This window comes from Carcharhinus amblyrhynchos, chromosome 5 (assembly GCF_965287045.1).
Source record: "Carcharhinus amblyrhynchos chromosome 5, sCarAmb.v2.hapA, whole genome shotgun sequence".
NCBI lineage: Eukaryota > Metazoa > Chordata > Chondrichthyes > Carcharhiniformes > Carcharhinidae > Carcharhinus > Carcharhinus amblyrhynchos.
In genome coordinates, this window is record NC_137328.1 from 30213111 (window position 1) to 30237558 (window position 24448).

The 24448-nt window shown below is 41.8% G+C and overlaps 1 protein-coding gene across 4 annotated transcripts in view; it reads left to right on the plus strand.

Moving 5' to 3' along the window:
- ttc39b (tetratricopeptide repeat domain 39B) overlaps positions 1 to 24448 on the plus strand; it is a 199518-nt gene that overhangs the window by 101734 nt on the left and 73336 nt on the right. For all 4 annotated transcript variants that reach the window (XM_080188566.1, XM_080188564.1, XM_080188563.1 and 1 more), the window contains 2 exons: positions 14894 to 14970; positions 21348 to 21415. In XM_080188566.1, the coding sequence (XP_080044692.1) occupies positions 14894 to 14970; positions 21348 to 21415 (145 nt within the window). The remainder of the gene's footprint in view (positions 1 to 14893; positions 14971 to 21347; positions 21416 to 24448) is intronic.

A 24448-nucleotide genomic window follows, 5' to 3' on the forward strand; every position in this document is an offset into this window, starting at 1 on the left:
CAATCACCAAGCAAGACTGTTCCCTTCCTGTTGGTGAACACTTCAGCGGTCACGGGCATTTGGCCTTTGATCTTCAGGTAAATGTTCTCCAAGGCAACCTCCACGACTCATGACAATGCAGAGTTGCGGAGCAGAAACTGACAGCCAAGTTCCGCACACATAAGGACAGCCTCAAATGGGATCTTGGGTTCTTGTCACACTATTTGTAACCCCCATGACTTGCCTGGGCTTGCAACATCTCATTTACTGTCCTGTCTAGAGACAATACACATCTCTTTAACCTATGCTTAATGCTATCTCCACTCACATTGTCTGCATTGATTAGCTCGCATTCTAATCATTATTCTGTAAACTGAGTGTGCGCCTTTATATGCTCTGTTTGTGATCAAAACTCCCCACTCACCTGACAAAGGACCAGAACTCTGAAAGTTAGTGGCGTTTGCTACCAAATAAGCCTGTTGGACTTTAACCTGGTGTTGTGAGTCTTACTGTGTTTACCTCCGTCCAACGCCGGCATCTCCACTGTATGACCGAGCCGGTTCTGTATCCATCTTGCCAGCTCACCTCTGATTCCGTGCAACTTTACCTTCTGTATCAGTCTTACATGAGGGTCCTTGTCAAAGGCCTTACTGAAGTCTATGTGACAACATCCATTGTCCTACCCTCATCAATCATCTGTCACCTCCTTGAGAAACTCGATCAAGTTAGTGAGGCACGACCTCTTTCGAAAAACATGTTGCCTCTTTCTAATACACCCACTTATTTCCAAGTGGGAGTAAATCCTGCCTTGAAGAATCCTCTCCAATAATTTCCCTACAACTGATGCAAGGCTCACCAACCCATAATTACCTGGATTATTATTGCTACCCTTCCTAAACAAAGGGAAAATTTTGGCTGTTCGCCCATCTTCTGGGACCTCCCCTGTAGCCAGTGAGGATGCAAAGATTTCTCTCAAGGCCCCAGCAATTTCCTTCCTTGCCCTTCTCAGTATTATGGGGTACATCCGATCAGGCTGTGAGGATTTGTCTACCTTAATTTTTTTCAAGACTCCAGTTCCTCCTTTTTTGATTTCAACATGGTCTAAACTACACTCCCTTCATCGGAATCATCATCCACCAAGTCCTTCTCTTTGGTGAATACTGATGCAAAGTAACCATTTAATATCTCACCTATTTCCTCTGGTTCCATATATAGATTCCCTCCCCTATCCATGAGTGGGCCAACCCTCTCCCTGGCAACCCTCTCCTTGGCTATCCTGTTCCCCTTTTAGCCCCCCTGACTCCTTGCTTAAGTTTCTTTCTACTCTCCTTGTATTCCACACTTGCTTCATGTGTCCGTAGCCTCTTAGCCTTGACAAATGCTTCCTTTTCATTTTGACAAGGCTCACAATATTTTCGTTATTCAATGTTCCCAAAACTTGCCATACTCATTCTTCATCCTTACAAGAATGTGCTGGTCCTGAATTCCTATCAATTTACACTTGAATGCCTCCCACATGCCAGATGTTGATTTGCTCTCAAACATTTGCCTCCAGTCCACATTCCTCAGTTCCTCCCTAACATTGTTGTAATTAACCTTCCCCCAGATCAGCACCTTCACCTGAGGACTACACTTATCTTTATTCATCTGCACCTTAAAGCTTACAAAATTGTGATCACTGTGCCCAAACTGCTCCCCTATTGAAACATTGAGCATCTGACCAGGATCATTCCCCAATACCAGGCACCAGCCATAGGTGTTTGCAGGTAATTCTTTGGACTCTCATCCAAAATCAGCTCAGTTTTCATTTGTTTTGTACAAGTTAGTTTGATTTTGGTTTTGAGTTAATGAAGCTCTGGCCTTCATATTCGATCAGATGTGTTTGATTTAGTTTTCAGATGGACACGTTTCTAAAATTTTCAGCTAAGAATGCTTCCCTGTTTCATTCACAGCAAACTATTGGCCAGCCGCTTTGCCTGCTACCAGATATATCAAAAGAATATTTTTTCTCAAGCATGGGCTTTGACAGTTTCCAAAGTTGCATCTTTTGCACAGATCGATTTAGATACTTTTGAGAGTTACTAATTTCCAAGGAAAGGCATTAGAACAAAGACCAGTACAGCACAGGAACAGGGCCTTCAGCCCTACTAGCCTGCGCTGATCATTTTGTCCTATCTAATAAAGGGCCGTACCCCTTTATTCCCCACTTTTCCTGTGTCTATCCAGATAAGTCTTAAATGTTGCTAACTTGTCTGCCTCAACCACCTCACTTGGCAGTGCATTCCAGGCCCCCACCACCCTCTATGTAAAAAAAACCTTCCCCTGCACCTCTCCACTGAACATTTCCCCCCTTATCTTGAACTTGTGCTCCCTTGTAATTGTCATTTCTGCCCTGGGGAAAAAAAACTTCCAACTGTTCACCCTATCTATACCCCTCATAATTTTATAAACTTCTATCAGGTTGCCCCTCAGTCTCTGTCTTTCGAGGGAGAATAATCCCAGTTTATTCAATCTCTCCTCATAGATAATATCCTCCATACTAGGCAACATCCTGTAAACCTTTTCTGTACTCTCTCCAAAGCCTCCACATCATCTGTTAGTGTGGTGACTAAAATTGGACACAATATTCCAAATGTGACCTGATCAACACTTTATATAACTGTAACATATTTTGCCAACTTTTATACTTGATGCTCCAGCTAATGAAGGCAAACATGCCACATGCTATCTTAGCCACCTTTTTCAACTGTGCTGCCACTTGTAAGGATCTGTGGACCTGTACTCCCAGATCTCTGTGTGTCTGTGCTCCTGATGGTTCTGCCATTTATTTTACAGCTCCCACCTACATTTGTCCAGATTAAATCCCATCTACCATTTTTCCGCCCAGTTTTCCAGCCTCTCCATATCCTGCTGTATTCTCTGACAATCTTCATCACTACCCACAACTGCAGCAATCTTGGTATGATCTGCAAATTTGCTAATCAACGTTTTCTTCCAAGTCATTTATATATATTACAAAAAGCAGAGGTCCTAGCACTGATCCCTATGGAACACCACTAGTTACTGACCTCCGTTCAGAAAAACACCCTTCCACCGCTACCCTTTGTGTTCTATGGCTAAGCCAGTTTTGAATGCATCTAGCTCGTTCACCCCGATCCCATGTGATTTAATCTTTTGCACCAGCCTGCCATGAGGGACCTTGTCAAATGCTTTACTAAAGTCCATGTGGACAACATCTCCTTCAGTAATCTGGGGTAGATGCCATCTGACTCTCGGGATTTGTCTACCTTAATGCGTTTTAACACACCTCACACTTTCTCCCTTGTAATGATGACTTGTTCGAAAGGGTTTACATATCCCTTTGAGACACCAGCAATCAATGTGTCCCTCTCCTTTATGAATACTGATGCAAAGTACTCATTAAGGATCTCACCCACTTCCTTCGATTCTATGCATAATTTCCCTCCTTTTTCCTTGAGTGGACCAACTCTTTCTCTAGCTACCCTCTTGCTCCTAATATATGTATAAAATGCCTTGGGATTCTCCTTAATCCTGCCTACCAAGGACATTTTGTGACCCCTTTTTGTCCTCCTCACTGTTTGAGCTCTTTTTCACCTTCCACTTTATTCTTCAAGTGCTTCATCTGTTTTTCGTTGCCTAAACCTCGTGTGCATCCTTTTTCTTTTTGACTAGACTCGCAATTTCCCTTGTCATCCGCGGTTCCTGAATCCTGTCTTTCCTGTCCTTCCTTTTTTCAGGCACATGCCTGTCCTGCACTGTGATCAACTGCTCCTTAAAAGATGCCGACATGCCAAATGTGGATATACCCTCAAACAGCTGCTCCCAAACAACAGCCTCCAAATCCTGCCTAATCTGGTTGTAGTTTGCTTTCCCCCAATTTAGCACCTTAACCCTAAGACAACAATTGTCCTTTTCCATGAGTATCTGAAAGCTTATGGAATTGTGGTCACTCTTTGCCACATGTTCCTTCACTGCAACTTTGATGACCTGGCTGGGCTCATTCCCACTACAACAACCCTATTATTTCTACAACTGTCCAGAATCTGCTCACATATCGGTTGTTCAACTTTCAGTGGGCTGTTGGAAGGCCTGTAGGACACCCCCCTCATAGTGACTGGCCCCTTCCTGTTTCTGAGCTCTACCCAAAGTGTCTCGTTACATGATTCTTCCAAGATGTCCTCCCTACCAGTATTGCAACTTCCCCACTTCTTTTACCTTCTCCTCTGTCTCGCCTAAAACATTTATATCCTGAAATATTTAGCTGCCAGTCCTGTCCCTTTATTAACCAGGTGTCTGTTACCACAACCACATCCACATTCCTTGCACGAGTCATGGCTCTAAGTTCATTTGTCTCATCTGTCATACACCTTTCATTGAAGCAGATGCACTCCAGACTTCCAGGCCCATTGAGTTTGATCTCCCCCAGCCTGCTCTTTCTCTTAACTAGCCTGGCCTTGGTGCCATGCTCATCCCCAGTATCTACACTAGCTGGCCGACTGTTCTGATTCCCACATCCATGCCACATTAGTTTAAACTCACCCAAACCATACTAGCAAACCTGCCAGTCAGGATATTGGCGACTAAGCAGCGCATAGCAAGTGAAAATTGTATCTTACACTGCTATCTCCATGTCGGGAAGAAGCACATGAATATCTTGAGTCATTGCACCTTGTCACAAGGTCTAAATGATTTCTGCTCAGAACTCAAATAAAATGAACTTTTACTAAGATTGGTTTTCAGTAAAGCAGTTTTGTCTGGCATACCTAATTATCTTTGAAATGATAGCATGTACATCCTACTAAATAATTCAGTTTTCTATCAAGGCAGTTTGAAGTTCCTAACTGTCTTCCCGGTCCACAATCCTTCTAACCTAAAATATTGTTGTTATGGATGCATTAATAACAGACTGTTTGCCCAACATTTTGTAAGAAGAATCAAAGTGTGGCAAAATAAAAACTATAAAAAAGTATAAAACAGAAACATTCTTAAGTGTTCATTATTTTCTTTCAGATGCAATATTCAGCAGTCAAATGACCAATAAATCAGGCTTGAGGATTGTTATAAATATGTATACTTTAATGATTATCAGGTAAACTTAGTAGCTAGACTAAATTTCCAACGCTTCTGACCTTTTGTACATCACTAATGTAAAACTTCTTTCAAAAGATAATGAGCTTAAAGATATGTGATGTAAAGTAGTAGGGAAACAGGCGTAACTATGTAGAGGATAGTGATGTAAATTTCATTATTGATTGAGGCCTTTTGACAGGTAGCAATTGTATTAGTCTTTACTCCACATTGTGGCTATCTAGTATAATCCAATTTGTTTGCAGTTTCCCAAACCTTTTTAATATTTTTTTCTTTCCAATCATGCATTTAATTCTGTGTTGAACACCATAATCATTTGGCTTTATTGCCACCTGTGATAACCTACTCCATATCATCATAATGTCCCTTTGCATGAAAAATATTATTCTAACTTTGTCCTTTCTGGTTTCAGTGCAGATCATAAGTTTAGACTTCCTGGTTACTAATTTACTAAGCAATGGAAATAAGTCCTCACTATGTAACCTCTTAAAATTTTAAAAATGTGAGATCTATCGTAACTGTCCATACTCAGTGTTACACTTACAGTTTTTCAAGTATATTATCCTTATCGCTATCATTTCTTGAGTGTTCACCATCCTTTCTATAGAGGAATTCCAGCTCAACTGACGTTGAGGAACATCTTTTGTATTTAATATATATATTAGAATTCCAATGTCTTTTTTTAATCTGAATCTGTTATTTAAACCTATGTACTTGTACCATGGATTTTTTTTATCCTCTCTGTTATTTGTTTTCCATACTCTGCATGCCACTTTGCATTTATCCTCATTGAACAATGTTCTGTGCACCCACTGATCTGTGCCTTCTTGCATTCCTTCCCATGGTTTGCTGTGCCTTTTAACGTGGCACCAACTGCAAATTTTGATAATTCCTTCATTCCAATTTCCAAATTACTTATTCAAAATTGAAGAAAGAGAGAATATTTGCAAAACATTCATGGGCATGATTCCAAAAACGTTTTGTAAATTTTTATTCCTGTTCTGTTCTTTGTCCTTCAGCTATTCTTCTATGTCCCTACCTTTAAACCATGGATCTTGATTGTGGCATCACATCTCTTCTATAACCAAAAGAGAAAATGCAGAAAATCTCAGCAAGTCTGGCAGCATCTGTAAAGAGAGAAAAGAGCTGACGTTTCGAGTCCAGATGACTCTTTGTCAAAGCCCTTTTTCTATAGCCCATCTCTTCTATAGGTCTTTATCAAGCATTTTCAGAATTCTAACATACAATCCTGACTTGAGCATGTATCACTGTTTCTTCTTTGCTCTGGGTCAAAATTGCAGAGCATCCTATCTATAACATTTTGGGAGGCCTTTCACTCTACAGATTGTAGCGATTCAAGAAGAAGGCCCACCAACTTCGTCTTTGGACAACTGGTGATTAACAATAAATACCAGCCTTGCCAACAATGCCCACGTCCTGATAATGACTTTAAAAATATACCATTTCCTTTTTAGTATTTGAAACATCCTCCAGGGGTCTCCTGCACCCCTCCTTCACCTTTCTCCCTAAAAGCTTATGCAGAGTTCTAAAGTACATCTGTCATTCGTTTATTCTCTGCTGTGACATTATCATCTTCATCCCACCTCCTAGATGACATCCTTTTGTTTTTGACGTGCTTAAAAGCTTTTGTTGTTGCATTTGATGTTCCCTGGTAGTCTTTTGTAAAATAGACTCATTAGCTTGCCTAATCTCTCTTTTAATTTCGCTATAGAAAATTGAACCTACAATGACAGGGCCAGCTGGAAGGTGTAAACCCTTTATTCTGTGTTGGGCTCTCTGGTGCACCTGGGAGATAATACAATGAAAACTGGTCATATTTTAAAATTGAAATCCTCTTCAATTAGTGTCGCTGTTGTAAAATACTGAACAAATCTCCAAAATCTGAACGTCATGGGTTTAGCAATGAAAATTCTAAACTCGTATTGCTGAAGTATTCAGGCTTTAACCAAGGTGTATAATCTCAAAATTAGAGACAGGCCATTCAAGACTGAAATCAAGAAGCACATTAAGCATTGAACAATACAGCAGGAACAGGTCCTTTGGTCCACAACGTTGTGCTGAACATGACGCCAAATTAATCAAAACCCTTCTTGGCCCATATCTCTCTACTCTTTGCAAATTCATTTGCATATCTAAAAGTCCCTTAAATGTCCCTGTCATATCTGCCTGCATCACCACCCTGACAATGTGTTCCAGACAACTATCACTGTTTAAAAAAAAAATTACCTCTCACATCTTCTTTGAAATTTCCTCTTCTCACTTAAGTTGCATGCCCCCATTTTGAAAAAAGGTTGTGGAAATTTGGAGCTCCTTTCCCAAAACTTTCTGGCTGCTGGTTCAATTGATGCTTTTGAGGCAGAGATCAATAGGTGAGATAAATGTACCAGGGTAAGGTAATGTGTTAAAGGTAGGTGAATGACACTGAGACATAAATCAGTAGTGATCAAATTAAATGGTAGAACAGGCTTGGAGCTGATTGACTTACTTACTTCTGCTCCTATGTTATGCTCAGTGCTTTGGAAAATGCATATTCTATTTTGAGAAAAATTACAAAAAATATATTCAACAATCAGTGTTAACAATGTCAGAGCATCTATTAATCACTTCGCTAGAAAATAATCGCCAAGTTACCTCCATGCAGTGATGTAACCTTGTATGAAGGGGTAGCAGGAGGGATGGATGCCATCAGCATTTGCTGGATTTGGAACATGAGGAAAAGGTGGTCAATTGCTGAGAGAGAGTGAAGGAGGAGATATGCCTGTATTTTACCCAATTCCCCTTATTTGCATTGTTGGTTCCAGTTCACAAAGCTCATTCTGTGGAAACCTACTCAAACTCAGTTATGTCTAAGATTGCAAAACTGCCAACTTTCCTTTTGCAAAATTTACAGAATTTCAAAGTTGAAATTTGAGCCAGCCACTTCTAACCTCACTGCCCTGCTTCTCTTTGTCTAATTTAATCTGCTTGTAGACTTTCAGAACTTCACCTCGGTATCTCAAAAAAAAATGCCCCATGTTTTCATTCTGATGAGATGCTGTGGGGTTTGAAATGAACTGCTGTCTAGCTGCTTGGTCAACTCTCCATGACTTCATTTTCAAACTAATTTGAAACTACTGCCCTCCCAGCGTGCAGCTCTTTTAAGTTTTTCTTCTGATAAATACCGACTACAAACCCTTTAATTAGCAAAATAATTAAAGCTATTTCCCTTCACCTCCTAGTTTGGTTCTATATCTTGAGGCAATTGAGAGAGCCTCTCTAGTAAAAACATTTGATGACTTAATTAGTTCATTGATTTATAAAATGTTTGCTTGAATCACTGCAGAATATCACTATTGAATCATTCCTGAAACTCAGCAGAATATGGCAAGGTTTGTTTTGTAGTTCCAATGTGTTTTTCTCAAAGTTAGGATTAGCTCCAAATTTGTACTGTGCCATGGAGGAGGAGTTCATGCCTGGCATTTTCCCAGGCAGTGGATTCCCAAACTCAGTCATAATAATAGTCTCATTCAGACAAAGCAAAACTCCGAGGCTTGGTGGTAAGGAGGGAATATGGATGGACAGAATTGTACCTCCTTGCACCTTGTAGACTATAAGCAACATTCACCAGAAACAGTAAGCAGGCCAGAAACATAATAGGTCACACCATATATATATATTTCCTGGATCAACAATTACTATGGGAATGGTAGCGTTGCTGATATTGGCATTGGATTAGTAATCCAGAGGTCATGGAATTTAAATTCCAGTATGGTACTTTGTGAAATTAAACTTAATAAATCTGAAAAACTGTGAAGAGACACTGGATTTGTTGTTTACAAATCCAATTAGTTCACCATTACCCTCCAGGGAGAAATTTTCACTTCTACGTAGTCTGGCATACATATAACTCCAGCTTCATACCACATAAACAGCTATGGATGAACAATACTTTTGTCAGTATTGCCTACATCTGAAGAAGAAAGGGAAATGGAAATTAGATTCTCTCCAAAACTAGGTCAGTGTAGGACAACTGGTAAGTTGTTTATTAGTGAGAACCTCTTCAGAGAATCCCCTGTGGTACGATAGTATGGGGAAAATGTATCTTGGGATTCTCTTTTATAAGACTACAAGGCGAAAGAGATAATTGGTTTATAATACAACATTGCTTCAAAGGTAGGGTGATACAAATAAGGAGGTGGGTATCCTGCTTGTACACATAAACAGCGGGATTTCAGATGTGGGTGTTACTGACTAGGTCCTTATTTATTACTAATTTCTAGTTAACATTGAGCAGAAGACGGCTAGCTGCCTTTATGAGCCTCTGCGATCCGTGTGAGAAAAATACTTTCACAATGCTATTGCGTAGAGTGGTCCAAAACTCTGATCCAGCAACCATTAAGGGATGGCAAAAGATTTTTAAGTCAGGATGGTGTGTGACTTGGTGAGAAAATTGGAGCTGATGAAATTTGCAGGCATTTGCTGCCTTGTTCCTCTGGATGAATTTGTAACTTTTAAATGAGCTGCCAAGAAATCAGGAAATCTACAAGATGTCCTGGGCCCAATCTGGTGAACTAATGATTGTTTAATTGAAATTCTTCAATTGATCCAAATTTTTAAGAATCAGATTGTGCTTTGCATTGTTTAATGCAAAATATTGGATAATTCAAATTATTTTTGTGAAAGAAACTGAATCATCAGAAACAGCTTCAGTGAGTGAGACCAATAAATAACATTTGTTATATAGCAGGGTCACCAAATCACTTTTGCTGAAAGACTGGTGGGAGTCTGCTGTAATGGTCCAAACTTGTTTGGGAACCAGCTGTGCCAGTCCCTAGAAAGGTTGTGTGTGATTCTGGCTACTGCTCCCACAATAAGGTTATCAAAATTGACGTATGCACATGTGAACGAGAGCAGAGGTTGGTCATTCGGCGCCTCAAACCTGATGAGCCATTGAATAAGGTAATGGTTGATCTAATACTAGCTCAAATCTGGACCCTGCCTACCCCTGATAACCAATTACCCCCTTGCTTATCAAGAATCTGTCTTACTCTGCCTTAACGATATTCATTATTTGCTTCCACAACATTTTCAATAAGAGAATTCCAAAGACTTGTGGTACTCTGCATAACAGACTTTCAGCTTCCCTGTTTTAAATGGGTGGCCCCTTACTTTTAAGTAATGACTGCTAATTCTAGGTCCTCTCACAAGAGGAAACATCCTGTCCACATCCCAAGACCCCCAAGGATCTTATGTTTCAATCAAGTCGTCTCTTACTCTTCTGTGGATATTAGCCTACCCTATCTAATCTTGACTCATAAGACAATCCACCCATGCCGAGTATTAATCTCAGCGAGAAGTCTCACAACACCAGGTTGAAGTCCAACAGGTTTATTTGGTAGCATGAGCTTTCGGAGCGCTGCTCCTTCATCAGGTGAGTGGAGAGTTGGGTTCACAAACAGCACATATATAGACAGTCTCAATTGCAAGATAATGGTTGGAATGTGAGCCTTAATAGGTAATCAAGTCTTTACAGCTGCAAGTGAAGAGAGGGTTAAGCACAGGTTAAAGAGGTGTGAATTGTCTCAAGCCAGAACAGTTAGTAAGATTTCTCAAGCCCATGCCCAAGGTAGTGTGACATGAAGCCAAGGTCCCAGTTGAGGTCATCCTTGTGTGTGGAACTTGGCTATTAGTTTCTGCTCGGTGATTCTGTGATGTTATGTGTCTTGAAAGCTGCCTTGGAGAACGCTTACCCAAAGATCGGAGGCTTAATGCCCTTGGCTAGTGAAGCGGTCAGGGGCACTCGGCCCCTGATCTTCTGGTAGGTGTTCTCCAAGGCGGCCTTCATGACTCACGACAGCGCAGAGTTGCTAAGCAGAGACTGATTGCCAAGTTCCGCAAATGAGGACGGCCTCAACCGGGACCTTGGGTTCACGTCACACTACCTGTAACCCCCATGACTTGCCTGGACTTACACAATCTCACTAACTGTCCTGTCTGGAGACAATACACAATTGTGTAACCTGTCCTTAATGCTCTCTCCACTCACATTGTCTGTACCTTTAAGAACATAAGAACATAAGAAATAGGAGCAGGAGTAGGCCATCTAGCCCTTCGAGCCTACCCCACCATTCAGCAAGATCTTGGCTGATCTGAAGTGGATCAGTTCCACTTTCCCGCTTTCTCCCCATAACCCTTTAAGATTTGATTAGCTGTAAAGACTCGCATTCCAATCATTATTCTGTAAATTGAGTTTGTGTCTTTGTACGCTCTGTTTGTGAATAGAATTCCCACTCACCTGACGAAGGAACAGCGTTCCAAAAACTAGTGGCATTTGCTACCAAATAAATCTATTGGACTTTAACCTGGTGTTGTGAGACTTCTTATTGAAGTGTTTCCTGACAGGAAAGGAACACTCCTGCCTGGTGATTGTTGAGCGGTGTCCATTCATCCGTTGTCGTAGCATCTGCATTGAATCGCTGATGTACCATACCTCAGGACATCCTTTCCTACAGCGTATCAGGTAGACAACGTTGGCCGAATGGCATGAGTATGTACCGTGTAGCCAGTGGATGATGTTCTCACATGAGATGATGGCATTGTGCTGATGATCCGGCATGTCTTGCAGAGGTTGCTATGGCAGGGTTGTGTGGCATCGCTGTGCTCCTGAAGGCTGGGTAGTTTGCTGTGCACAATTTGAGGTTGAGCGATTGTTTGAAGGCAAATAGTGGGGGTGTGGGGATGGCCTTGGCGAGATGTTCATCTTCATCGATGACATGTTGAAGGCTCTGAAGAAGTTGTCATAACTTCTCCGCTCCGGGCAAGCACTGGACAACGAAGGCCGTGTCCCGTGTTTGTCTTCTGAGGAGGTCGGTGCGGTTTTTCACTGTGGCGCGTCGGAACTGTTGATCGATGAGTTGAGCACCGTATCCTGTTCTTACAAGGGCATCTTTCAGCGTCTGTTGTGTTCTTCCTCATCTAAGCAGATCCTGTGTATACGGAGGGTTTGTCTGTATGGGATGGCTCCTTTAACATGTTTAGGGTAGAGCATCCTGAGGTTCCATGGGCTTGTGGTACAGTTAAGTGCCCTTGATGGAGATGTGTGTGTCCAAGAGTGCAGCCGATTCTGGAGAGTAGTCCATGGTGAGTTTGATGGTGGGATGGAACTTATTCATGTCAGATGAACCTTTTCTGAACAGCTTCTAATGCATTTTCACTTTTGCTTAAATAAGGTGATCAGTACTGTACATGGCACTCCAAATAGGGTCATAGAGTTCATAGAATCCTACAATTCTGAAGGAGGCCATTCAGCCCATTGAGTCTGCACCAACCATAATCCCACCTGGGCCCTATCCCATAACCCCATGCATTTACCTTAGCTAGACACTAAGGGGCAATTTAGCATGGCCAATCCACCAAACCTACACAATCTTTGGACTGTGGGAGGAAACTGGAGCACCAGGAGGAAACCCATGTAGATACAAGGAGAATGTGTGGAATTTGCACAGACAGTGACCCAAGTTAGGAATTGAACCTGGGTCCCTAGCGCTGTGAGGCAATAGTGCTAATCACTGTACCACCATGTGGCCCACTTACTAGTGCCCTGTACAACTGAGGCATATTTTCTCTATTTTGTATTCAATTGCCCTCACAATAAATTATAACATTTTGTTTGCTTTCCTCATTACTTGCTGTATCTGCATACTAGCCTTTTGTGATTCATGTAGTAGAACACCCAGATCCCCTGCATCTCAGGGCTCTGCAATCTCTCACCATTTAGATAATATATTTTTTGTTCTTCTTGCCATAATGGGTGATTTCATATTTTTCCACATTCTGCTCCATTTGCCAGATCTTTGCCTATTCACTTTATCTATCTATCTCTTTGTGGTTACCTCCTTATGTATGCTTGACAACTTATTTTCCTACCTAGTTTTGAGTCATTAGCAAATTTGACAACCATTGCTTCAATCCCTTCATTCAAGTTATTTATTTAAATTGTAAACAGTTGAGATCCCAGCGCTGATTCCTGTGGCACACCATAAGAGTGGCATGGTGGCACAGTGGTTAGCACTGCTGCCTCACAGAACCAGGCACCCAGGTTCAGTTCCAACCTTGGGTCCAACTTCACTGTGAAGTTTGCACGTTCTCTCTGTGTCTATGTAGGTTTCCTCCAGGTGTTCCGGTTTTCACCCACCATCCCAAAGATTTGCGGATCAGGTTGATTGGCTTAAATTGCCGCTTAGTATCAGGGGATTACCAGGGTAAATACGTATGGTTACGGGGATAGGGCCTGGATGGGACTGTTGGCTGTGCAGAATCAATGGGCCAAATGGCCTCCTTCTGCACTGGAGGGATTCTACAATTTGTCTGTTGCCTCCTGCCAACCAGAACAAGACCCATTTTTGCCTAATCTCTGCTTCCTATTAGCTAGCCAATCTTCTATCCATGCCAATATGTTATCCTCTATGACATGAACTTTCATTTTTCACAATAACCTTGATGTGCCACTTTTAAATGCCCTATGGAAATCTAAGTACAGTACACATACTGGTTCCCCTTTATCCACAGAACAGGTTACTTCCCTTTCCCAAAATCATGTTGACTCTCCTTGATTAACTTGTACTTACCCAAGTGCCCTGCTTGAACTTATTTAAGGAAAACTTATTTATTAGAAAATTAAAAGCAATGCATCAACTATCTCTCCAGTCACTTCTTTTAAGGCTCATGAAATCCATCAGGACCAAGGCTCTTAACAGCCCATAGCTCCAACAATTTACTCAGTACCACTTCTCTGATGACTCTATCTTCCTGAGTTCTTCCCTCCCTTCCATTTCCTGGTTTGTAGCTGCATCTGAGATGTTACTTGTTTCAATGAAGACTGATGCAAAACACCTGTTCAATTCATCTGCCATCTGCTTGTTTTCCATTATCAATTTTCCAGACTCAATTTCTATAGGACCAATGATATAAAGAGAGGAGAACTGGGGATAGGACTGCCGTAGCACTTGTTTGGGTCACAACATAGCAGCCAGCATCACACCATTGTTTGTATGTTGCAGACCCTAAACATGGATATGCATCCAAATCTTTATTATCTAGAATGATAAGTACAGCAGATCGCATTTTCCGACATTATGCTCCATTTGTCAGATCATTGTTCATTCACTTTATCTATCTCTTTGTGGTAACTTCCTCATGTAAGCTTTGCAACTTATTAAGTCATTTATTTAAATTGTAAAAATTTAATTGTAAACAGGTTTTGCAGTGATGGTTGCCAAATTTACTGATGACAAAGCTAGGTAGAAAAATAACTTGTGAAGCATACGTAAGGAGGTAACTACAAAGAGATAGATAGATTAAATGAATGGGCAAAGATCTGGCAAATGGAGCATAGTGTGGAAAAATATGTGTTGTTGTCCTCATCATTCTAGACAATAGAAATCTCCGTTTCACTTTAAAGCTATTCTGACTTAAGTTGCTGTTCATTCATCATCAGTGAGTCAAAATTCTGGAACACCTACCTAACCGCATTGGGAGAGTACCTTGACCACCTGAATGTAACAGCTCAGGTTGGCCACTGCATTACCAATTGCAACTGGGGATGGACAATAATTGGATTCAGAAAAGCTATTGTAGCTGTCTCAATATTGGAAAATTAAAGTATGGAAAGCCTTTCAACGTGTGGCTTGAAAATCTATTGACTCTTATTAAAAAGCATGCTATTTCTTCATAAAACAAGACTAATTCAAACAGCAATCTATTGCTACATCAAAGTTCTCAACAGGCTTAAAAATGTTTTGTTCAGGTTTCGAAAGAAGAATTCTGTTGTGGAGTCATTATCGCATTTAGTTTCAAAGCAAGAGTCTGACCAGCTGACAGAAGGTACAGTAAACTTTTAGTGTAAATATATAAAAACATGACTAAGTTACACGATAATTTAGGAGCTAGGAATGTAACTATATAGGTTAGTGAGTATTTCAGACAGAGTATTAAATGGTTGGACTGGGAAGTGTTAAAGATTTGGATTGGTGCAGATAGTTAAGATGTAACAGTGTATGGAAAGGGAAGGGAGAGCTGGTGACAAACCAGGGTAGGGATTAATGAACATAGTGAAGGAGAAATGGGGCAGTGAATGAATGAAGTTGTATGATGATTCATTTATGGGAAAGGAATGATTGATTAGCTTGCGAAGTATAAGTTTGGGCAAAGAGAATGGTGCAGGTCTAATGAGTATTTGAAAGAAAGTATTTTAGATTCCATGAGGGGGCACTCTAAACATAAATGGAGAACAGTGGTGCTGGTTGGACAAAAGGGCAGAGAGAGGGAAAGATAGAGAGGCAGTGTGAAGGACCAATATAGAGGTGAAGAGGCATGGAGTAACTGAGACAAAAGCAAGATCAGCAAAAAATTCTTGAGTGGAATCAATGTGATGAGGGAAGAGAATAAGATGGAAATGAAGAGAAATGAATTTGGATGAGTAGAGTATTGTGGGAGCTGAAGCATACAAAGGGAGATAAAGATAAGTAAAGTCAATATAGCTTCTCCCAAAGTAACTAAGTTAATCAAATCAAATGTCACTAGGCTGGTGTCATCTTGCTTATGTTTACGTTTGCTGCATGAATAAAGCAGTTAAAAATTTGAAATCTGTGTGACTTCACTAATTTTACACATTTGCAATTGTGTTTTAATATCCATAATCAAAATGATCTTTGCTTTCAGAAAGAGTTTCTGAACTAAGTCAAGGTGAGGACCATAAGATATAGGAGCAGAATTCGGCCATTCGACCCATTGAGTCTGCTCCACAATTCAATCATGGTTAATTTGATCCTAATCTCCATTCTCCTGCCTTCTCCCCATAACCCTTGATCCCCTTATTGATCATGAACCTAAGTATCTCTGTCTTAAAGACACTCAATGACTTGGTCTCCACAGTCCTCTGTGGCAATGAGTTCCACAGATTGGCCACCTTCTAGCTGAAGAAATTCCTCCTCATCTCAGTTTTAAAGGAGCGTCCCTTCACTCTGAGGTTGTGCCCTCGAGTTTTAGTTCTCCCACTCGTGGAAACATCAATTCCATATCCACTCGATCTAGGCCCCTCCAATATTCTGTAAGGGTTCAATTAGATCCCACCTCACTCTTCTAAACTTCATCGTCTGTAGACCCAGACTCCTCAACCGCTCCTCATATTACAAACCCTTCATTCCTGGGAACATTCTTGTGAGCCTCCTCCAAGGCCAGCACATCGTTCCTTCGGTATCGGGCCCAAAACTACTCACAGTATTCCAAATGGGGTCTGACTAGAACTTCAAGCTACAGCAAGCGAAGGCCATTCAACCCTTCAAGCCTGCTCTGCCATTCGTCTTGATCATGGCTGATCATCGAATTCAATATCCTGATCCCCCCTTCCTCCCGTGTCCCTTGATCCCTTTCACCCCAAGAGCTATATCTAATCTCCTCTTGAAATCAGGCAATGTTTTGGCCTCAACTACATTCAGTGGTAGTGAATTCCACACATTCACTCCCTCTGGGTAAAGAAATTACTCCTCACCTCAGTTCTAAAAGGTTTACCCCTTATCCTTAAATTATGGCCCTTAGTTTTAGACACCTCACCATTGGGAATATTCTTTCTGAATCTACCCTATTAGAATTTTATAGGTTTCTATGAGATCCCCTCTCACTCTTCTAAACTCCAGTGAACATAATCCTAACCAACATGGTCTCTCCTTACATGACAGACCTGCCATCCCAGGAATCAGCCTGGTAAACCTTTGCTGTACTCCCACTATAGCAAGGATATCCTTCCTCAGATAAGGCACCAAAATAGCACACAATACTCTTGGTGTGGCCTCGCCCAATGCCTTATACGATTGCAGCAAAACATCCCTATCCCTATGCTCAAATCCTCTCACTGTGAAGGTCAACATACCATTTGCCGCCTTTGCTGCCTGCTGTATCTGCACTTTTACTTTCAGTGGCAGGTACAGGAGGATTCCAAAGTCTCATTTGCTATCCGCCTCTCTCAATTTACACCCATTCAAGTAATAACCTGTTTGGAACATAACATAAGAACTCGAAGCAGGAATAGGCCATCTAGCCCCTTGAGTCTGCTCCACTATTCAATAAGATCATGGCTGATCTTTTCATAACTCAGCTCCACTTACCTGCCTGCTCACCATAACCCTTAATTCCTTTACTTTAAAAAATGTATCTATCCTTGCCTTAAAAACATTCAATGAGGTAGCCTCAACTGCTTCACTGGGCAGGGAATTCCACAGATTCACATCAATTTGGGTAAAGAAGTTCATCCTCAACTCAGTTCTAAACCTGCTCCTTATTTTGAGGGCTTGCCCTCTAGTTCTAGTTTCACCTGCCAGTGAAAATAGCTTTCCTGCTTCTATCTTATCTATTCCATTCAGAACCTTATGTTTTTATAAGATTTCTCCTCATTTTACTGAATTCCAATGAGTATAGAATGAGTCTTCCTATTATTGCTACCAAAGTGGATAACCTCACATTTATCCACATTATATGCATCTGTCATGCAGATGCCCACACATTCAATCTATCCAAATCACACTGAAGCATCTCTGCATCCTCCTCACAGCTCACCCTCCCACCCAAGTTTGTATCATTTGCAAACTTGGAGATAATACATTCAGTTCCCTCTTCCAAATCATTAATACATAATGTAAACAGTTGGGGTCCTGGCACAGATCCCTGCAGAACCCCACTAGCCACTGACTGCCAATCAGAAAAAGACTCATTTATGCCAACTCTTTGCTTCCAATCTGCTGACCAGCTTTCTATCCATCTCAAGACATTACCGGCAATCCCATGTGTATATATAGTAGTCTTTATATAGTAGTCTGTTATATGAGACCTTGTCGAAAGCCTTCTGAAAGTCTAAATAAACCACATTCACTGGTTCTCCTTGGTCAACTCTACTAGTTACATCCTCAAAAAATTCCAGTAGATTCGTCAAGCATGATTTCCCTTTTGTAAGTCCATGCTGACTTTGTCTGATTATACCACTGCCTTCCAAATGCTGAGTTATGAAATCCTTGATAAAGACTCTAGCAACTTCCCCAGTACTGATATCAGGTTCACTTGTCTATAATTCCCTGTTTTCTCTCTACCTCCATTTTTGAATAGCTATCCTCCAATCTATAGGGACTATTCCAGAGTCCATAGAATTTTGAAAAATAACCACAAATGGATCTACTATTTCCAGGGCCACTTCCTACAGTATGAAGATTATCAAGACCTGGAGATTTACCCATCTTCAATCCCATCAGTTTCCCCAAAGCCATTTCTCTACTAATGCTGATTTCCTTCGGCTTCTCACTAAAACATGTTTCTCTCAGCATTTCTGGCACATTATTTATGTTTTCCTTTGTGAAGATTGAAGCAAAGTACAAATTTAATTCCTCAGCCATTTCTTTGTTCCCCGTAATGAATTCTCCCATTTCTGACTGTAAGGGGCCAACATTTGTTTTTGTCAATCTTTTTCGCTTTACATATCTGTAGAAACTTTTACAGTCAGTTTTTATGTTCCCTGCTAACTTACTCTCATACTCCATTTTTCCCTTCTTAATCAATTCCTTTGCCCTCCTTTGCTGAATTTTAAACTGCTCCCAATCTTCAGGCCTATTGCTTTTTCTTGCCAACTTGTATGCTTCTTTCTTGAATCTGATACTATCTCTAATTTCCCTTGTAAGCCACAGTTTGACCACAATTCCCTTACTACTCTTGTGCCAAACTGGAATATACAACTGGAGTTCACCTATTCGTTCATTAAATGCCTGCCATTTCCCAGTCCGTTATGGCTAATTCATGCCTCATACCATCATAGTCATCTTTATTGAGATTCAGGACCCTGATCCTCCCTTCTCAGAATCAACTACATCATTATCCATCTTGACAAAGAATTCTACCATATTATGGTCACACGTCCCGGAGGATTTTCTCACAAGTAGGTTGCCAACTAATCCTTTCTCATTGCACAACATCCAGTCTAATATGGCCCGATCCCTTGTTGGCTCCTCAATGTATTGCTCCAGAAAACTATCCCGTATGCATTCCCAAAAATTTCTCCTGTGTTGGTACAGTGACTAATTTGACTCTCCCAATCTGTACGCAGACTAAAGTCGCCCATAATCATAGATGTTCCTTTAACACATGTATCTCTGATTTCCTGTCTAATGCTTTTCCCAGCATTGCCACTACAGTTTGTGGTTTCTATGGCATCCCCACCAATGATTTATGCCCCCAGTTGCTTCTTAACTCGACCCATACAGATTCCACATAATCTGTGCTAAAATCTTTCCTCAATATCGTATCAATATTATCTTTAATCAACAATGCAACTAACCACCTCTGTCTTTCCTTCCTAAACACTGAATAGCCCTCAATGTTTAGTTCCCATCCTTGCACATCTTGGAGCCACATTTCTGTAATGATAACTACACTTTACGTCTATCTGTGCAACTAATTCATCCATTTTATTTTGAATGGTCCAAGCATTCAAGTGCAAAACCTTAAGGTGGGCACTTTTGACATTTCTTTTCCCTTTCCTACTATTTTTTACTCTGACCTTTGATTTCTCTGCCTATACTTTCCATATTCTCCTTACTCCTCTTGTTCTTAATTCCCCCTGCTCTGAATCCTTGCAAAGGTTCCCACCTCCCTGCCGTATTAGTTTAAACCCACCTCAACCACTCTAGCAAGTACTTCACCAAGGACCTCAGTCCCGATCCTGCCGAGGTATAATCTGTCCAGTTTATACAGGTCCCACCTCCCCTCCAGTCTTATATTCTAGCCCTCTAGAAATGAATGCTAACATGAATTTCCCTTCCTAACTGACAATGAACCTGCATGTTAACCTTAAGAGAGTCCTGAACCAGGAATCCCAAGTCCCCTTGTGCTTTAGATTTCCGAAGCCTTTCCCCATTTAGAAAACAGTCTATGTCTCTATTCTTCCTACCAAAGTGCATAACCTGACACTTTCCCACATTGCATTCCATTTGCCATCTTGCCCACTTTTCGAGCCTATCCAAGTTATTCTGCAGCCTCCCCACTTTCTCAACACTCAGTCTTTCTAAATATCTTCAGCTCTATTTTACCATGCATTTCTGAGTACTCTGCAATTACATCCTTAATAATCGAATGCTAACAACAAATCAATGGAGATTTGTAAATGTCTCAGTTACTTTATTTCACAGTTTGAGTTTTTTGTTTTTCTCCTTTTGGGGCGGGGCAGGGAAGTGAGAGTGACAGTGGGGAACACCCACTTTGGAGAACTGTAGGACTGCCTGCCCAGAGGTTGCAGCTCTGTTGGAGGGCTGGTAATTGAATAGTCTCAACAGGACTGTCAGAAGAGGTGCCCACTGTTGGGACTGCACTTGGAAGTAGAGGATACCACGGGAACTGTGCCTAAGAGGTCTGGGGACAGTGGAGGCAGGCCCTGGCAAGTGGTGGGGGTGCAGGTCAGGGGCTGTCATTGGTGAGACCAATTGATGCTACTGCCTTTTCTTGGGGATGACCATGGCCCAACCTTGTGGGCGACGCAGTGGTTAGCACTACTGCCTCACAACTCCAGGGACCCGAGTTCGATTCCCCATTTGCATCACTGACTGTGTCTGCGTGGGTTTCTTCCCATAGTCCAAAGATGTGTTGGTTAGGTGGACTGGCCATGCTAAATTGCCTGGTAGTATAAGGGGTCCAGCTGGGGCAAATGCAAGGGTTTATGGGATAGAGCCTAGGTGGGATTGTGGTTGGTGCAGACTCAATTGGCTGAATGGCCTCCTTCTGCACTGTAGGATTCTATGCTTCCATGATTCAAACCCCTGCACCTGCTGGGAGGTCACCAGGGTTCATTTTGCAATCTCCCAACCTATTATAGGTCCCCTTACATGCCACGAGTAAATTACCAGCTGTCACAGGAAGAGAAGCTTAATTAGCCACTTAAGAGGCTCAAATGGCCATTGGGAGGGTGGCTGCTGGTAAAATGCAGTGCCATCTGAAAGACAATGGACATGCCATTCCCCCACATCCTTGTGCCATTTTATTGTGCCTTTGATATCATTTCTACTTCTGGCTGTTGTAAAAACATCCGCTTCATAAAACAAGTTTGGAATGCATAATCCGGACAATGTCAGTGCATGAGTATAATTTCTTATGCTTATTTCTTATATCTCTAAGTGCTATTTTAAACCTAAATTTTGATTGCAAATGGTCCTGAATATATTTTTCTCCATTAGAGGAGATGCATGCAGAAATGTGCTATGCCGAATGCCTACTTCAGAAGGCAGCTCTAACATTAGTCCAGGTAAGAAATCACTTCTACGTTTAAACACGGTTGGTTTTATTAATGAAACAAAGAGTTCACAATGAAGCATTATTTGCCATTTAGTCATTTGTAACCAATCTAAAATTGCTTTTAATAAGGTTGGATTTGGGAAGGGAAATCAAAGGCTTCCAGAATAACATTTTTAACTTGTCCCTTTGTCCTCCTGGAAGTGTTGGAGTGTCCTTTGATGGTGTATGGCTCCATGATCATTGATCATTGCCCAGTTCATTGTGCATGTGGTCGTTCCTCATATAGGCCAGGATGTGAAAGGTTTTGGCTATTCAGCCATGACAAATACAACAATTGGGCCCAATATTGATGTGGGTGAACCATGGCTGACATTCTGTGCCCTATCTCAGAGTGGGGAAAATCTCTTTTTAATATTTGGGTCAGATCTGCATTAACTGTGGTTGAACTGACAACAGTGTCATCATAACCCAGTTTTAAATTTGTAAGCTTCTCCAGTGTAATTTTAAAGCCAATGCATATCATTATCTCAAGCACATTCTATCTTCTTCAGTATGATGGGTATCATCGTGTGTTGGGGGAAAGAGCTTTTTACTTTATTTGTCCCTAGCCCTGGGTAATGAGATCAAGTGTCATTGCTTAGCTGAGACTGGTGAACTAATCACATGCCGGATATTAACAATAAGTTCTCTGGGTATGAGTCGGGTGAATTTATATACCATGCCCTGGCACAAGACTTCCAAATGACAGGAGATCCCAAAATGATGACTGTGGGCCCAATTTTACCATTGCAAACATGAGCGACAGTGTGGTAAAATTGGGTGTGCGCCCATTAACACGATCTGCGCCCCCATCCACGCAGATTGCCCCTTTACCGAAACCCGGGAATAGTGGCGATCTGCTTCGCACCCAAAACGGGCACAACAGCAATTTAAATGCATTTGCATGCATGCATTTAAATTGAATTAGTGAACTGCCCGACCAACTTTATCCAAATTCCCCTCTTTACCTGTTGCTGATCTGGAACCGCGCCGTAATGGACCTGCTAAATAAAAGTCTGAATCGGGTGCTCCAGCTGCTAACGAGTGTGTTCAGTGCTCCAAAATGGTTCTCTGACCCAGGTCAGTGGTGGGGCAGGAAGGAGGGAGGCAGGTCAGATTATTCTCTGATTGGGGGGAGGGACGGGAGTGAAGCCAGATCATTGTCTGGTTGGGGGGGAGGTGGAGGAGTCGGGCCAGCTATATCCGTGGTGGGATGGGGTGGGGTAGGGTAGGGCCAATCGTCCTCTGGTGGGGAGGGGGAAGGAGGAGGAGGCGGGTCAGATGTATCTCTGGTGTTGCAGGGGGTGAGCCGATCGTTGTCGGGGGGAGGGCCAATTGTTGTCTGGGGGGCTGGGGGGAGGGCTGATCGTTGTCTGGTGGGGAAGTGGGGGGAAGAAGCAGGTCAGATGTTCCTCTGGGGGTGGGGGGGGCGGTGAGTGAAGCCAAACCATTCTCTGGGGAGGGGAATGAGTGAGGCCAGATCGTTGTCGGGGGGGGTGGGTGCGGAGAGGAGGGGGTGGGTCAGATGTATCTCTGGTGGGAGGGGGGGAATGTGGGGGGAGGCCTGATCATTCACAGGTGGTGGTGGGAGGTCAGATGGATTTCTGGTGGGTGGGGGGCGGGGAGGTGTGCAGGGTGTCCGCTGCCACTTTGCGGGTAATCGGTTTATAGACTTAAATAATTAATACATAAGATAACTACTTAAAGAAAGTTGTGAATTATATGGCCAATACTCAAGCAGCTGCACCTAAAAACTTCCCAGTACATCACTGCTGATGGAAGGAGAGAGAGAGTGTACATTAGGGGTGGGGGACAGAGACAGTGCGGGCAATGGTTATGGGAGGAGTGCCTGGCAGGGCTGAGTTTCAACCTTCAGATCCTAGGGGTAGTAGGGATGTAAACGAAGCTGAGCACAGGGCCCCACAAAATGTAAACCCATCTCTGATGTGAGTGAAGCTGGCAAAGCAGTATTTATTGCTTATTCCTAGTTTCTCTGAATGAATTAAGATTCAGCTATTAGTGAACGAGCCAGCAGTCAGGAACAGTAGGAGGAATTTTCTGAGGTGTCTCACTGGGATAAAGCGCTTTCTTCAATCAATTTCACTCAGCCAATAAGCAGACTATGAAAGTCAACACGTAGTTAAAGAATGAAAAGGAATTTATTTCCTAATGCATGCATCAGGAGAAAGAGCAGTCAAGAGTTGACTATTCTCTCTGAGATGACTTCACAATTGTAAAATTGTTGTACTGTTCTAAACATTTCAATGTCCCCGCCCGGCCTGTCATACATGCAGGAGGATCCAATTACAATATACACATTTATACTTTAGCCAATAACATTCCACCTGTTAACAGGAATAGGAGATCATTAGCTCATTGTCCTGCAAGTTCCTCCGCTGTTACCTAGGAAACCTAACCCATATGAACCCAGTATCCAAGGCCACAGCTTACATCTGCGAATTTTAGTTGGCAATTGGAGTCATTCTCTCGCTTGAATCAGGGATTATTTTATTAGCTGAGAGACTGCATCAGCTTCACTACCCATGAGTAAATTCACTCCCATACATTCTAGGCTTATGACTAAAGTTGCTTTTGGGTATCCAAAATAGATAAGAGAAACCCTCTTTCTACACACCATTGTATTAAAAGAATTTGGTCTCTTTACCACTGTGGTTCCCAATATGCTGAGCAAACATTGTTGTTTGGCTAAAGTTTGTAAACACATTAATAATGCAGTTTAATTTCATAATGCTTGGTTAAATTGTGATTATACAGTTTATAATACCTTTGCATATTTTGTTCCAGGCACATTGTAAATTCTCACTATATATAAGGCATTTTATAATTTAGTCTACTTATTACAACAAAATCAAAACGAAGGGCCTCATACGAAGAATCCTATACTACCCCCCATCAGTCCCCAGTTTTGGACCTTGGCAATAGTCCAAGATAAGGCCACCAAATAGAAATCTCTTAATACTTGTTCCTGTGTTCTAAAGGACGA